The sequence below is a fragment of the Rattus rattus genome, chromosome 5 (genome assembly GCF_011064425.1).
Source record: "Rattus rattus isolate New Zealand chromosome 5, Rrattus_CSIRO_v1, whole genome shotgun sequence".
Classification (NCBI taxonomy): domain Eukaryota; kingdom Metazoa; phylum Chordata; class Mammalia; order Rodentia; family Muridae; genus Rattus; species Rattus rattus.
The window spans coordinates 7,860,187-7,873,796 of record NC_046158.1 but is presented as its reverse complement, the minus strand read 5'-3'; the positions used below and the strand labels follow the sequence as shown (position 1 = coordinate 7,873,796).

At 49.3% G+C, this 13,610-nt stretch overlaps 1 protein-coding gene across 1 annotated transcript in view; it reads left to right on the top strand.

The window, feature by feature from the left end:
- Nucleotides 1-13,610, top strand: part of Ak8 (adenylate kinase 8) — a 114,243-nt gene extending 100,633 nt beyond the window's left edge. Inside the window, exons 12-13 of the mRNA XM_032902964.1 lie at nucleotides 9,828-9,908; nucleotides 13,278-13,610. Of these exons, the coding sequence (XP_032758855.1) occupies nucleotides 9,828-9,908; nucleotides 13,278-13,515 (319 nt within the window). The 3' untranslated portion in view covers nucleotides 13,516-13,610. The remainder of the gene's footprint in view (nucleotides 1-9,827; nucleotides 9,909-13,277) is intronic.

Here is a 13,610-nt window from a genome sequence, read left to right as displayed (position 1 = left end):
GCAAGGAGTTAACATAATTTTGGAGTAATTAAAGTGTCGGTTTAAGAAAAACAGTGTCGTGCTCGCTTCGGCAGCACATATACTAAAATTGGAAAGAAAAACAGTGTCAGAGTCCTCAGGCAAGGCAGCCACCGTGTGTGTGTGTGTGTGTGTGTGTGTGTGTGTGTGTGTGTGTGTGTGTGTGTGTGTGTGTGTAATCTGCATTGTTTGTCTTTGGCCCCAGGAGGCAGCTAGCTGTGCGCCATCCCTCCTGAAGATAGTGAGGAGTCAGTCAGTCCTAGGGCAGACACAGAGAGCCCTGAGCCACATCCTGTGAGTTACGCGGCTTCAGTGTTCACTGTGCAGCCCCAAGTCTCCCTGAGATCTGGAATGTCCCATCAACTCGGGAGAGTGATTCACTGTTGTTTGACACAGGAGCACAGGGCGGCGACAGAGTACGCGGAGTCTGATGGACCTGGAGCGCAGCCTAGAGACAGCACAAAGCCTCTAGGCTGACCCTTGAATGCCAGGGCCACAGCACCTATGCAGGTGTTTCTCATGGCGGAGGGTGGGTGCCGTAATGTGTGATGTGCTTAGTACAAATCTCTGGCACGTAGTTAACGAAAGTTTTTGATAGAAACGATGGTGTTGGTGACTAAGGTGTTGATGGTGCCACTGTTAATGGTGATGATGATATCATCAATGGTGATGACAGCGTTGATGGCACTGATGGTGATGATGGTGGTTACCATGGTGATGGTGGTGATGGTGGTGAAGGTGATGATGATGATGGGGTGATGGTAGTTACAGTGGTGACTAATGATGACGGTGCTGGTGCTGGTGCTAGTGCTGAAAATGAACAGAAGACCACAGATTCAAACTGAAGCAAAGAAGCAAAACACTTGAAATCATAAGGACGTGGTGCCAGGCAGGCAGTGGGACAAAGGAAAATATGACTTCCTCCAGGATACAATGGCTTTAGCAGGCCAGAGGAAAGGAAGCCAGAGAGTAGGAATTAGCCCCGGTAGGTCTCTTGCTCTTGCAATGGTAACTGTCACAACTCTGGCCTCCTGAAGGCCCAGAGCAGGGGTCACTGAAGTCATTCCCTCACTAACTTGGAAGGAAGTAAGCATAGCACAAGGAGGTCAGGGACGAACATCTGGAAGCTAAAGGCAACAAACATCTGGAAGCTAAGAGCAAACAAACATCTGGAAGCTGAGGGCAACAAACATCTGGAAGCTGAGGGCAACAAACATCTGGAAGCTGAGGGCAACAAACATCTGGAAGCTGAGGGCAACAAACATCTGGAAGCTGAGGGCAAACAAACATCTGGAAGCTGAGGGCAAACAAACATCTGGAAGCTAAGAGCAAACAAACATCTGGAAGCTGAGGGCAACAAACATCTGGAAGCTGAGGGCAAACAAACATCTGGAAGCTAAGAGCAAACAAACATCTGGAAGCTGAGGGCAACAAACATCTGGAAGCTGAGGGCAAACAAACATCTGGAAGCTGAGGGCAAACAAACATCTGGAAGCTGAGGGCAAACAAACATCTGGAAGCTGAGAGCAACAAACATCTGGAAGCTGAGGGCAATAAATATCTGGAAGCTAAGGGCAAACAAACATCTGGAAGCTAAGGGCAAACAAACATCTGGAAGCTAAGAGCAAACAAACATCTGGAAGCTGAGGGCAACAAACATCTGGAAGCTGAGGGCAACAAACATCTGGAAGCTGAGGGCAAACAAACATCTGGAAGCTGAGGGCAAACAAACATCTGGAAGCTGAGGGCAACAAACATCTGGAAGCTGAGGGCAAACAAACATCTGGAAGCTGAGGGCAAACAAACATCTGGAAACTGAGGGCAAACAAACATCTGGAAGCTGAGGGCAAACAAACATCTGGAAGCTGAGGGCAAACAAACATCTGGAAGCCGAGGGCAAACAAACATCTGGAAGCTGAGGGCAAACAAACATCTGGAAGCTGAGGGCAAACAAACATCTGGAAGCTGAGGGCAAACAAACATCTGGAAGCCGAGGGCAAACAAACATCTGGAAGCGGTCCCAAGGCCAGGTCTCAGGCACTTTTCAGCTGAATAGCTTTGTCCAGGGCCTGGATCTTCATAGCCTGAGATGTGTTAATGTCCTCATAGTACCATAGCCTCACAGGGTGTTGTGAGGATGGAGTAAAGCAGTGTATCCACAGGACCCAGCTCAAAGCTCAAGAACCCCTCAGCCATGTGGTCCCCAGAGGCATGTGGCAGGCACAAGAGCCAATGTGTTCCAGCTCCTGAGACATCACTCTCTGTATCATTCCCAGCTCCGTGCTCAGGCTGTCAGATAAGCAGTTTGCAGATATGCTGGGAGAATTTACACCAGGGGAATGGACAAGTGCTGTTATTGCCCAGGTTCCCCCTGACCTGCAGAGGCTAAATCCCCAGCAAACCATGAAGGATGAGGGGTGTGCGAGCTTGTAGTCCTACCAGTGTCAAGAGAGGGTTATCTTTATTATTCTATCCACCGGGCTTTTGTTTTGTCTTGGAAACAAGATCTCACCATGTTGTCCGAGGTAACCTCAAACCCTTGAGCTCACCAGCGTCGTCTTGTGTCAGTCTTGAGTAAGCAGTGCAGGGTACAGCAGCACGCCTGGCTTGTCCTGGTCACCTTCGAGTGGCATCAGACAATTTCACCTCTCTGTTCACTGTTCATGCAGCTGAAAGTGACCTTGGACTTCTGATCTTCCTGCTTCCACTTCCTAAATGTTGGGGTTACAAGCAGGCACCACATGCCGATTTCTGCAGTGCTGGGAACAGAACCGAGGGCCTCATGCTACCTAGGCAAGCATTCTACCATGTGTCTTTAGTCTCTGGTCCCAATGTTATTGTTTTCATTTAATATACCGTGAGTACATCTCTGTGCTGTGCACCATTTGTTGTATTAATACTCACAAGTCAATATCTCTGTTTCTTCATTTCAAAATCATAGTCATCTCAAACAAGAAGGTCCCACAAAGGACATGTTTCCAAACCTTTCTGGATCGTTTTAACTGTCAACTTGAATCAACCTAGTATCACGTGGGAAGAGAGTCTTAATAAGGAATTTTTGATATCAGGCGTGTCTGGAGTTGGGGTGGCTGTCTTGACTGTTAATTAATATGGGAAGACACAGTCCACATAGGTAGCACCATTCCCTAGGCAGAGATTCTTAAATAGTGTAAGAGAGGAGAAAGCTAGCTAAAAGCAAGCAAGCAAGCATGTCTTCATTCTCTCTGCTCTTGACTGGGGAGATGATGTGACCAGCTGTTTCTAGTTCCTGCCACTCTGAAATCCCTGTTATGATAGACTGTAACCTTGGTCAGGGTATTTCATCACAGCAATGGAAATAAAACTAGAACATCTTCCCATATCATACCAGCTGGGCCACTTGGTTGCGTTAGCCAGACAGTGATCAGAACAAAAACATTTGTATTCTGATGGCTGGAGAGATAGCTCCATGGTTAAGAACGCAGTCTGCTTTTGCAAAGGACAGGGATTCGGTTCTCAGCATCCAGTTGGGATCTCACAAATGCATGTAACTCCATCTCAGGGGATCCAACACCCTCTTCCAGCCTCTGTGGGAGCCAGGCACACACGTGGGGAACATGTATGTATACAGGAACTCACATATACATATTGAATAAATATATCTTCTTTCTTTAAAAAAAGTATCTGCACCCTTTTGTCAATGTTTGATGTTGGTCAAGCTGTAAAGGACACATGGACCTGTGGCCTGATTGTACAAGTCAAAGAGGTTACCCATAGCTTTCATTCTTAAGGCAATGCCTTCTCTTTTGAGAAAGAGTCTCTGACTGGATTAGAACTTGCCAAGTGGGCAAGCCTGGCTGGTCATAAACTCTAGAGAATCTACCTGTCTCTGCCTCCCAGCACTGGGATAGCCAGCACATACCTCAGGAATCTCTCTGTCCATCTGTCCATCCATCCATCCATCCATCCATCCATCCATCCATCCATCCATCCATCCATCTATAGATAAGCCCTGCAGATTGGTTCAGGTCCTTGCTCTTGAAAGGAGGCCACTTTATCTCTTGAACTATTTCCTGAGCCCAAGAACTTAGTTTTTAAAACAACAGAATAATGGGGGGAGTCTGAACATGGAATTGAGGGCATAAAAGCTGCTCAAATGAAGATGTTTCAGGCTCACCAGAGCCTAGAAGGTCTTGCGTCCTGTTGGCTTCTTGTCTCAGGAATGCGGGTCTCAGCCCTTTGGGTTCAAAGCCTGTATGAGAGTGCACATGCCAGCCAGTGACCAATGAAACCCTACCAGAAGGCTCGAGCAGCTGAACACTTCTGTCCCACCTCCATCCTCCTGTTCCTACCAAGCCCCAAGGATGGCCTGAGATGTCTTGGGTCCTCTAGGAATCCTGCTAAGGGATTTGGCTTTACTGTTGGTGGCCAGCTTGTCTACTGTCATTTTTTCCCTTAAATTCATTGCTTTTCTCTGTGGGAGAATCTTGCAGAACCACCTGGCTCTGACAGTTGGCTTTTCCTCATTGTCTGGGGAGCTCCTGGGTGGCAGTGTGCACATGGGGAAAATTTCTTTTCCTTTCTTCTTGGTGTAGAGGAGGTAGACATTTTTAGAGGGCTTTTTCAAAAGAGCTGGATTATGCTAGAGTATCCTGGGTCATTCCTCCCTTCAACTGGGCTGCTGCGTTTGGAAATGCACTTGGTAAACTGCCAAGAGTGTGCACTAATTTATTGGTTAGCACCGGAGAGTGAGTTTTGTTGCTTGCCCTGGAGAGACTGCACATCCCACAGGGTAAGTTTGTGCAGTCAATTATGCACTGGTTTCAACAAGAAATGGCCAGCGGGAGCCCTTATCTTGAAGGAGTGGGGACTGGAGGTGAGCAGAGTTGTCACTGCTACACACGGCCAGACACACGGCGCTCAGGTTGGTAGGACCAGCTGGCAAGGCTTGGCCCTTGATTTTCATGGAAGTGCGTTACAGTGAAACATCTGCAAAGCAAACACTTTAAAATCCTGGCAAGGGAAGCCTGGTGTCCAGACTCTTCTCATGTCCCCACTGCTCCGTTTGGACACAGCCACCCTCAACACTTAATTCCAGGAATCTTAGCAGGCTTTGCCTGTGACCCAGGCACCTGCCAGGAGAGCCAAGAAGCCGACAGCAGGGAGTCAAAGCTGTGCTTTGCTGTGAGACGGAGTTGGACCAGTTCGTGTGCTGACAGCCAGCTGTCCACTTTCAGCATAGGTTTTGGCTGTGAGCATTTGCAGGGCGGGAAGGACACAGCATCAACAAGGCAGGCTCAACTCCTGTCCTGGCCCTTGATGTCCATAAGCCTGGCAAAGTTTGAGTCTGAGACTGAGTATCCTCCAGTAGGGTCCTAACGTGTAGTGGAGACGGTGAGGCTGGGAAGTGGCTCAGTCAGTAAAGTGCTTCCTGGGTCCCATCACCAGAATGCACAGAAAAATGCTGGGTATGCTGGCGTGTGGCTGTAACCCGAGCACTGGGAAGACCGGAACAAGAAGATCCCTGGGCTTCCCTGCCACTCAGTGTAGCTCAATCGGTGAGCTCGCTCGAGAAAAATGAGAGATCCCTATCTCAAAGAAGGTGGACAGAGTCTCTCAGGACCACCCCCAAGGATGGCTTATGGCTTCCTCACGCGCACGCTCAGCAGCTAAGGGCACTTGTTGCTTTGGCAGAAGACCTGAGTTCTGTTTCCAGCACCCACATGTCGACTCACATCCATAGGCTAGTTGTAGGGGATCTGATGCTCTTACGATCTCTGTGGGCAGCAGGTACGAATGTGGAACACAAGACACACCTGTAGCCAAATCACTCATGCACATAAAATAAAAAATATTTACATCTAAAAAAAACCTAAAAAGAAAAAAAGAACTGGCTCCTTCTGCTTTGTGCTCGGGAACACCCTGAAGTCTGCTGATGACAGAGGACTGCCTTGGCATCATCCTCTCCTTCCCTGTCCCAGATGGTGCTCCCAGTCAAGCAGTGTGCTCTGTTCGGCGTTTGGCCATCCTCAGCCCCAGTCTGCTGCCCCGTATATGTTTCCTCTTCCCAGCTCCTCCTTTAGTGGTGGTCACTGTGTCGTTCTTCCTGAGAGGAAACACCATAAGCTGTCCCATGGCCAGAATGGCCAGGGCAGTCAGAGATGGCCTGGACAGAGCCCCCGTGCCTGTCGGCCTGAAAGGAGGGCTCCCCAGGACAGAGGCTGGGTCTTTGTTGGAAGGGGGAGGCAACTTGAGTCTTTTTCCAGAACCTGCCTTCGCGTGCTCCACCTTCCCGTTTGGTTTTTTTTTTTTTTTTTTTTTGGTTCTTTTTTTTCGGAGCTGGGGACCGAACCCAGGGCCTTGCGCTTCCTAGGCAAGCGCTCTACCGCTGAGCTAAATCCCCAACCCCACCTTCCCGTTTGTATATCAGCCCGGAGCACTCACACGTGCGTTGCCAACCGTGCATTGCCAACCATGTGTGCAGCTCGCAGTTTCTGAAATATGGATACAAATCCGATACGCATTTCCCAAATATTTTCCCCATTCTAGCTTATATTTTATTTTTAACATAGTTTGGTATACAGTTTTCTTAAAATCACTGTGTGTGTGTGTGTGTGTGTGTGTGTGTGTGTGTGTGTGTGTGTGTGTGTGTGTGTGTATGTGTACTACTTGTGGTCTAGCAGGGGTAGTAAGAGCAGATACCCCTGCCCTGTGACCTGTTTCAGGGGAAAGCGTTCAGTCTTTCACCTTTTGCTTGGCGTTAGGAGTTCTGCTGTTTTGTAAGCTGACCCGTCTTGTCCTCTCTCCTCATGCACAGTGGCATGCACCTGCAATTGTAACACCCAGGAGCTGGAGGCAGGAGGATTGAGAATCCAAGGCCATCGTGAGCTGCGAAGCAGCAGCAGCAGCAGCAGGCTAGGCTACATACTAAGGCTGTCTACTTAGTCTAAAATATGGTAATTTTCACTTTAAATGTAAAGTTGAGTTGAAAAGTGTTAGGCTTCCATCCCCAGGTTAAAGCCCACCTCGCTGTAATAGTGAATTACTCTTTTAATGTATTGGTGGACTTGACTCACTAATTTATACAGCGCTTCGAATACTGCATTGTATTGGTGGTGTCCTGTGCATCTGAATTGGAGTCGCTAGGAAGCAGGTGTGTTCACCTCAAGCCCGTGGGCCACTTGCAGCCTGGGCTAGTAAAACATGAGTGTGTGTGTGTATGAGCATGTGTGTGTGCAAGTAAGTGCGAAAGCATATGGGTTGTAACCTGATTTGGTCCTTGAGTGTAAACTTTGTAGATGACAACATCATTCTCAGTGTCAAGAGAGTGAACGAGCCTGACAGACAGCAGTGCGGTGAGGAAAGGCTGGTCATGGCTCTGGTTTGCCAGGCTGCTGGGAACCAGCTGTGCTGCCTCATTGGGTAGCTGCAGTTAAACTCGGCACCGGCAGGGAGGGTTTTACCACTGTGAGCAGACACCATGACCAAGGCAACTCCTATAAGGACAACATTTAATTGGGGCTGGCTTACAGGTCCAGAGGTTCAGTCCACTATCATCAAGGCAGGAACATAGCAGTGTCCAGGCAGGCACCGGACTGGAGGAGCTGAGAGTTCCACCCCTTGTTCCAAAGGCAGACAGAAGACTGGCTTCCAGGCAGCGAGGATGAGGGTCTTAAAGCCCATGCCCCCAGTGTCACACCTACTCCAAAAAGGTCACACCTCCTAATAGTGCCACTCCCTGAGCCAAGCATAAGCAAAATCATCACACCGGGCAAGGGAAAAGGAGGTAAGTCCTGGGAGTGTCTGTCCTTAGAAGGAACTCTGGGCTCTGCTTGCCTGTCTGGTGTTCATCTGGGTTTTGTTGTGGTGGTGGTGTTTTTTTTATTTGAGCTCATACATGTTCTAGTGCACGACAGCAAGTGTCCAGGTGTCTGTGTGGTTTGAATGTGAAGGGACCATAATTGGCTGCTGTGTGTGGCCCCTTGGTGCCTTCTAGGAAGGCTCTGGAACCATTAGGAGTGGAAGCCTTGCTAGCAAAAGTCTATCACTGGGACCAGAGACAGGCCTTGAGGTTTTTATGACCCATCCCAACTTCCTGTTGCTCTCTGCTTCGTGTCAGCAGAGATGATGTGAGAGCTGCCTCATTTTCCCGCCAGTGTGCCTTCTCCATCAGGAGGCCTGTGTCCTTGAACTGTGTCATGTAGTAGGTCACAGCCTCAGTAGGTGAGGGCGACTGCCAAGCTTGATGTCCTGAGTTCAATCCCTGGGACCCACTCGGTGGAAGGAGAAATGGACTCCTGGAACTTGTCTGTGGGTACCGGATGCTTGCCCTCACAGACAAACACTAAGAATCCAGGAAGGTTAAACACGCATGCATGTTTCAAAGGAAAGAGATGTTTGCCTGCCTTCTGGCTGGAATGCTGGGAACGGACGGGCTTACCACCTGGTGAGTTTTGCTGTCTGCAGGGCTTCACCCACATCCCCAGACAATTATGTCTGTTCATCCCTAACTTTTCTCCACTGAATATTGGGCTATTTTTTTTTAAGCTTCTCAGTTCAATGCATCCTTATGAGAGATGTCACATGTGATTTACAACAGCCTAAGTAACTTCCATAGCGCCAGGCCAACCATGACTCCGTCGTTCTCCCGAGGTCTTTGCCTTGATCATCTTTATGGAAGAAGCCATGTGTTCTTTGTAGAGTTCCAATGTAAACATGTCTTAAACTTTTTGTACGCAGGATTGAGTTAACCGTCATTGGGAAACATTTCCCCAAAACTGTGCTGTGCTTAAATACGGCTAAAATGACCCATCTGGTGTCAGACTTTAGAAGTGTGAACCAGTTTGGGCTTAGTAAGTGGGGCTGAACCGAGTTTCATCCTTTCGTCTCCATTAGAGCTTGCAGGAGTCCTCATGGTTATTCTCTGACCTCTACGCACACATTGTGGTGCATGTCCACTCGCTACCTCCCCCCAAATGAGTACATAAACGTTTTTAAAAATTAAAAAAAAAAAGTAATTTTGGGTAAGTCTTAGAAGGAGACCCAGAGAGAGCTGGCCTAAGGGAAAGAAATTTGCACACCTGTGTCAGTCAAACTCAAGCATCGGCCTCAGGCAACATTTGGTCCTAGTGTCTCTGGCCACCTCCCTGGTGGCTCTGAGCAAGCTGCCTTCTTCTGGAGGCCCTCTGGCTAAGTCTTGGCTTCCATTTCTCCCACTGTGCAGTCAGCAGGTGACCTGCCTGGCTTGGCTTGGGTCTGCATTTTGCAGGAGCCCTGCAGCCAGGAGGAGCCTGAGCTCAGCTAGGGCCAGAGGGAAAAGGTGTCTCCCAGTCAAGAGGAATGAAGCAAGGACACACTTGGCTGCCTCGGGAATCTGGGGCAGACCCTCCCTGAAATACATAGATACCCACATGTGGGGAATAATGACAACCATGGGGTTCCCTGTGGTTGACTATAGCAGGACTCGGTCTATGGAGGTAAATGAGTGACAAGAGGGTCAGTGTCCCCCAGGGCCACAACAGAGGCGGGGGGTTGGGGGAGAAGGGGTGGAGACAGCAGAGGGAAGGGGACAGGGTGGCCAGTGGGTGACTCTGGAAGGCTCTGGGCTACTAGGCAGTCTTTACTCACCCTATTTTTGCCATTAGGGTGTTACTGACCTGGAGAGTGAGTGGACAGAGAAGGTGGGTGGGGCTCCGGGCTCTTGGTGAGTTTGCTATGTACGAAATCGTGTTGCCAGGAGGAACCGTCTCCCCAGGATTAGCAGGCCCAGGCTGTCAACGCTTTGCCTGGCCCAGACAGTGACAACTCTGACTACTGTGGTCTCTCTCCAGGGTGTTCTTCCTGAATGTGCCGTTGGATTCCATCCTAGAGCGGCTCACACTGAGAAGGACAGACCCTGTCACAGGAGAAAGGTTGGTCAGGGCTTCCTGGTGGCTGGTCATGGAGGTCTGCTGATGGCCAGGTCCCCCGAGAGCACCTCTTCATCTAGGCATGCAGTGCTATTGTGGGCCTGCTTCAGGGTAGTGCTGGCTTCTACAGACAGAGGCAAGAAACAAGCTTGTTCAGTGAGCTCCTCTGGGTACGCCTTTGGCTCCCTCTGTCTGAAGGGTGAAGAGGGAAGGGATATACCAGGCCCGGCAGCAGCAGACTGGTGAAGTACCTGCTACCGTGTTCCTGGCCCCCAGCTAGACTCCAGCCTCAGAAATGGCTGCACCGGGTGGGTAGGCTCTAAGTACTGGACAAATCATGTTTGCAAGGATGAAAAAGGTGCAGACAAAGCTGGGAAGATGCTCAGTTGGTAAATGCTTGCCTTGCAAGCATGAGGACGTGAGTTCAATCACCAAGACACATACGTGTACACACACATACCACATGTACACACACATATACATACACCTACACACACACAAACACACACATACATATGCACCAAACACACACATACACACACCCCCACACACAAACACACACATATATACATACATATACAGCAAACACACACATACACAAACACACACACACAAACTCACATACTCATACACATACATACACATACAAACACATACACATATAGCCATACATACATACGTATACATCATGCATCCATACACATACACACACAAATAAAAATAATAAGCCCATTGTAATAGTATATGTCTTTAATCCCAGCACTTGGGAGCAGAGGTAGACAGAGCTCTTCTGAGGCTAGTCTGGTCTACATGGGGAGTTCCAGGACAGCAGGAAGTCCTACACAGAAGAGATTCTGTGTGGTGGCAGCTCTTGGTTGTCAACTTGTCCACATCTGGAACTAACTAAAACTCAAGTGGCTGGGTACACCTGTGATGGGTTTTCTGTCTGTCTGTCTGTCTTTCCTTCCTTCCTTCCTTCCTTCCTTCCTTCCTTCCTTCCTTTCTTGCTTGCTTTCTTGCTTTCTTCGAGACAGGTGTGCGTGTGTGTGTGTGTGTGTGTGTGTGTGTGTGTGTGTGTGTGTGTGTGTGTGTGTGTGTGTGTGTGTGTGTGTAACAGCCTGGCTGTTACACTTGCTTTGCAGACCCCAGGCTGGCCATGAACTCAGAAGACCAACTCAGTGTTGGTTTCTGCTGTTGGCAGACCTGGCAGTCAGCAGCGGCTGTAGCCAGGTCAGCCTTGGTGAGTGGAAGTCCATGGTGTTGAGCACATACTTAACCCCCGTCTCTCCACCATGGTCACTTTGTTCATGGGCCCACTGGACAATGACAGGACTGACTGGGTAGAGAGGCTGACTGCCACAGAACGATCATCATATTTCCTTGATTACTGACCTCCTCCTCGGCTAAAGTCTCCTGTCGGTGAGCATTTACATGGGACACACATATCTTCACATCCTTCACCCATTTGCAGAGATCTATTCACACACTTCTTCTCCAGGTGTCCTTCTCACCAATTTTCAAATCACGATTTTTCCAAGTCCCTGTTCATCCAGCCAACCCCTTAACTACAGTCCCTGAATCAGTGAACAGTCACACATCTGGCCATTTCTCCTTCCAAACAAAACACACGGCCATGTGTACCGCCCGAAATTCTGCCCTCTGTGAAGATTTTCCTTTCAGAGGTATCTTTCGGGGTTGTTCCAGAAAGGGGTTGTAATGCTGTGCTTCTGAGCGGTGCCTGCACAGCGTGGGAAACCATCAGTAAACCAGGCCCCAGTCTTCTTCCTCACCCCAGAAGGAGTGCATGCCCAGAGGCCGATGGCACCGTGCCGGGAGTAGAAACTACAGGCATTTGGGCAATTCCTTCGTGCAACCTGCTTGTGCCCCCAGGGCCTGCTCAGGCCCAGTCATGTATTCACTTTCACTTGATAATGGGTTGCTGCTGTGCACATCCCACGATGTCTTCGTGGGCCAGATATTACCCAGCTCATGGTGGGCAGCTCAGGTCACATGGTAACTTGGTGGCCCACTGTCAAATGTCCTGTTTTCACTAAGGCCCAATAGCAGGCCAAGAGCTGTCTCTTACGGAAATAGTTGTCTACAGACAATGGTAGAGTCTTGCTCCCAAGTCCCAAATCTTCTGTGAGTCACCTATAGGGGCTGCCACAGGCTCTAAACAGCATCTCAAGGACCACTGGGTCTGCTGGATCCTAAGTCCAAGCAGTAGAGCAGCATTCGGAGCTGCTGAAGAACATTTTCCTGTTCTAGACCCCAGAACCAGTATCTATTGGGGTTCTGTACAGGAACAGAAGTGGTAGAATGAATCTATATGGGATTTTTTAAAAGAATTATTTATTCACTTTATGCCTCTGAGTACACTGTCGCTATCTTCAGACACACCAGAAGAGGGCATCAGATCTCATTACAGATGGTTGTGAACCACCATGTGGTTGCTGGGATTTGAACTCAGGACCTCTGGAAGAGCAGTCAGTGCTCTTAACCGCTGAGCCACCTCTCCAGCCCATATGTGGGATTTATTAGAGTGGTTTACAGGCTGTGGTCCAGCTAACTGATAAGTTCTCAACCTGTGGGTTGCAACCCCTTTGGGGTCGCATATCAAATACCCTGCATATCAGCTATTTATATTACAATTCATAACAAAATTACAGTTATGGAGCAGCAATGAAATAGCTTTAAGGATGGGTGGAACTGTATTAAAGGGTGGCAGCACTAGGAAGATGGAGAACGACTGATCCAACAATACCAGTCTGCCAATGGAAGATTCAAGAGTTGGTCTTCAGTATACGCTGGAATCCCAAACAAGTCGGCTCCAGTGCCAGTGGAGGAATGGAGTGAGAGCGAGGGTGGGCCAAGAGAGAGCTCCCTTCTTCCATGCCTCATACAGGCTGCCTGCAGAAAGTGTAGCATTTTAGTTCCAGGGATCCCAGCGTCTTCTTTTGGCCTTCAGCAGCTGCACACATGACTCGGGGAGAGCAGGGGGCGGGGGTAGAGGGTGCCACAAAAGTAGGGGAAAGGAAGAATGAAGGAACTGGGCCTTTTGTGTGTTGTTTGCTTTGTTTTCAGGTGGGGTCTTACGACACAGACCTGGCAGCCGGGAACTTGCAGAGATCTGCCCGCCTGGGCCTCTGAGATCAAAGGGGGATCTGGCTTTTACTGTGACTTTATATTCAACCCCCACTCACTGGCCTCTGTCCTTTTCCTGAGCTGGGATCATAGCTTCTTGCCCCAGAAGCCTGAGGCTAGTCCTGATGCCCAGCTGGCATTTGTGTCTGGCAGTCATGGTGACAGGACAAGGGCACTATAGTGAGGGCAACAGAGGACTGAGGCCGTTGTCATCTGCTTCCCTTGTAGGTTCCATCTCATGTACAAGCCCCCTCCCACCATAGAGGTCCAGGCTCGCCTCCTGCAGAACCCCAAGGATTCAGAGGAGTACATCAAGCTCCAAACGGACTTGTTCTACAGGAACTCTGGGGACCTGGAGCAGTACTATGATCGGGCCATCATTGTCAACGGTGACCAGGACCCATACACGGTTTTTGAGTATATAGAGAGCGGAATCATTAATCCTCTGCCCAGGAAAGTTACCTGATATGTGGGGAGCCAGGAGCAAGCCCCAAAGACACTCAGATCCCCTGCCCTCAACCTTCATCAGACCCCACCCAGCCAATAAAGATGCTAGTCACA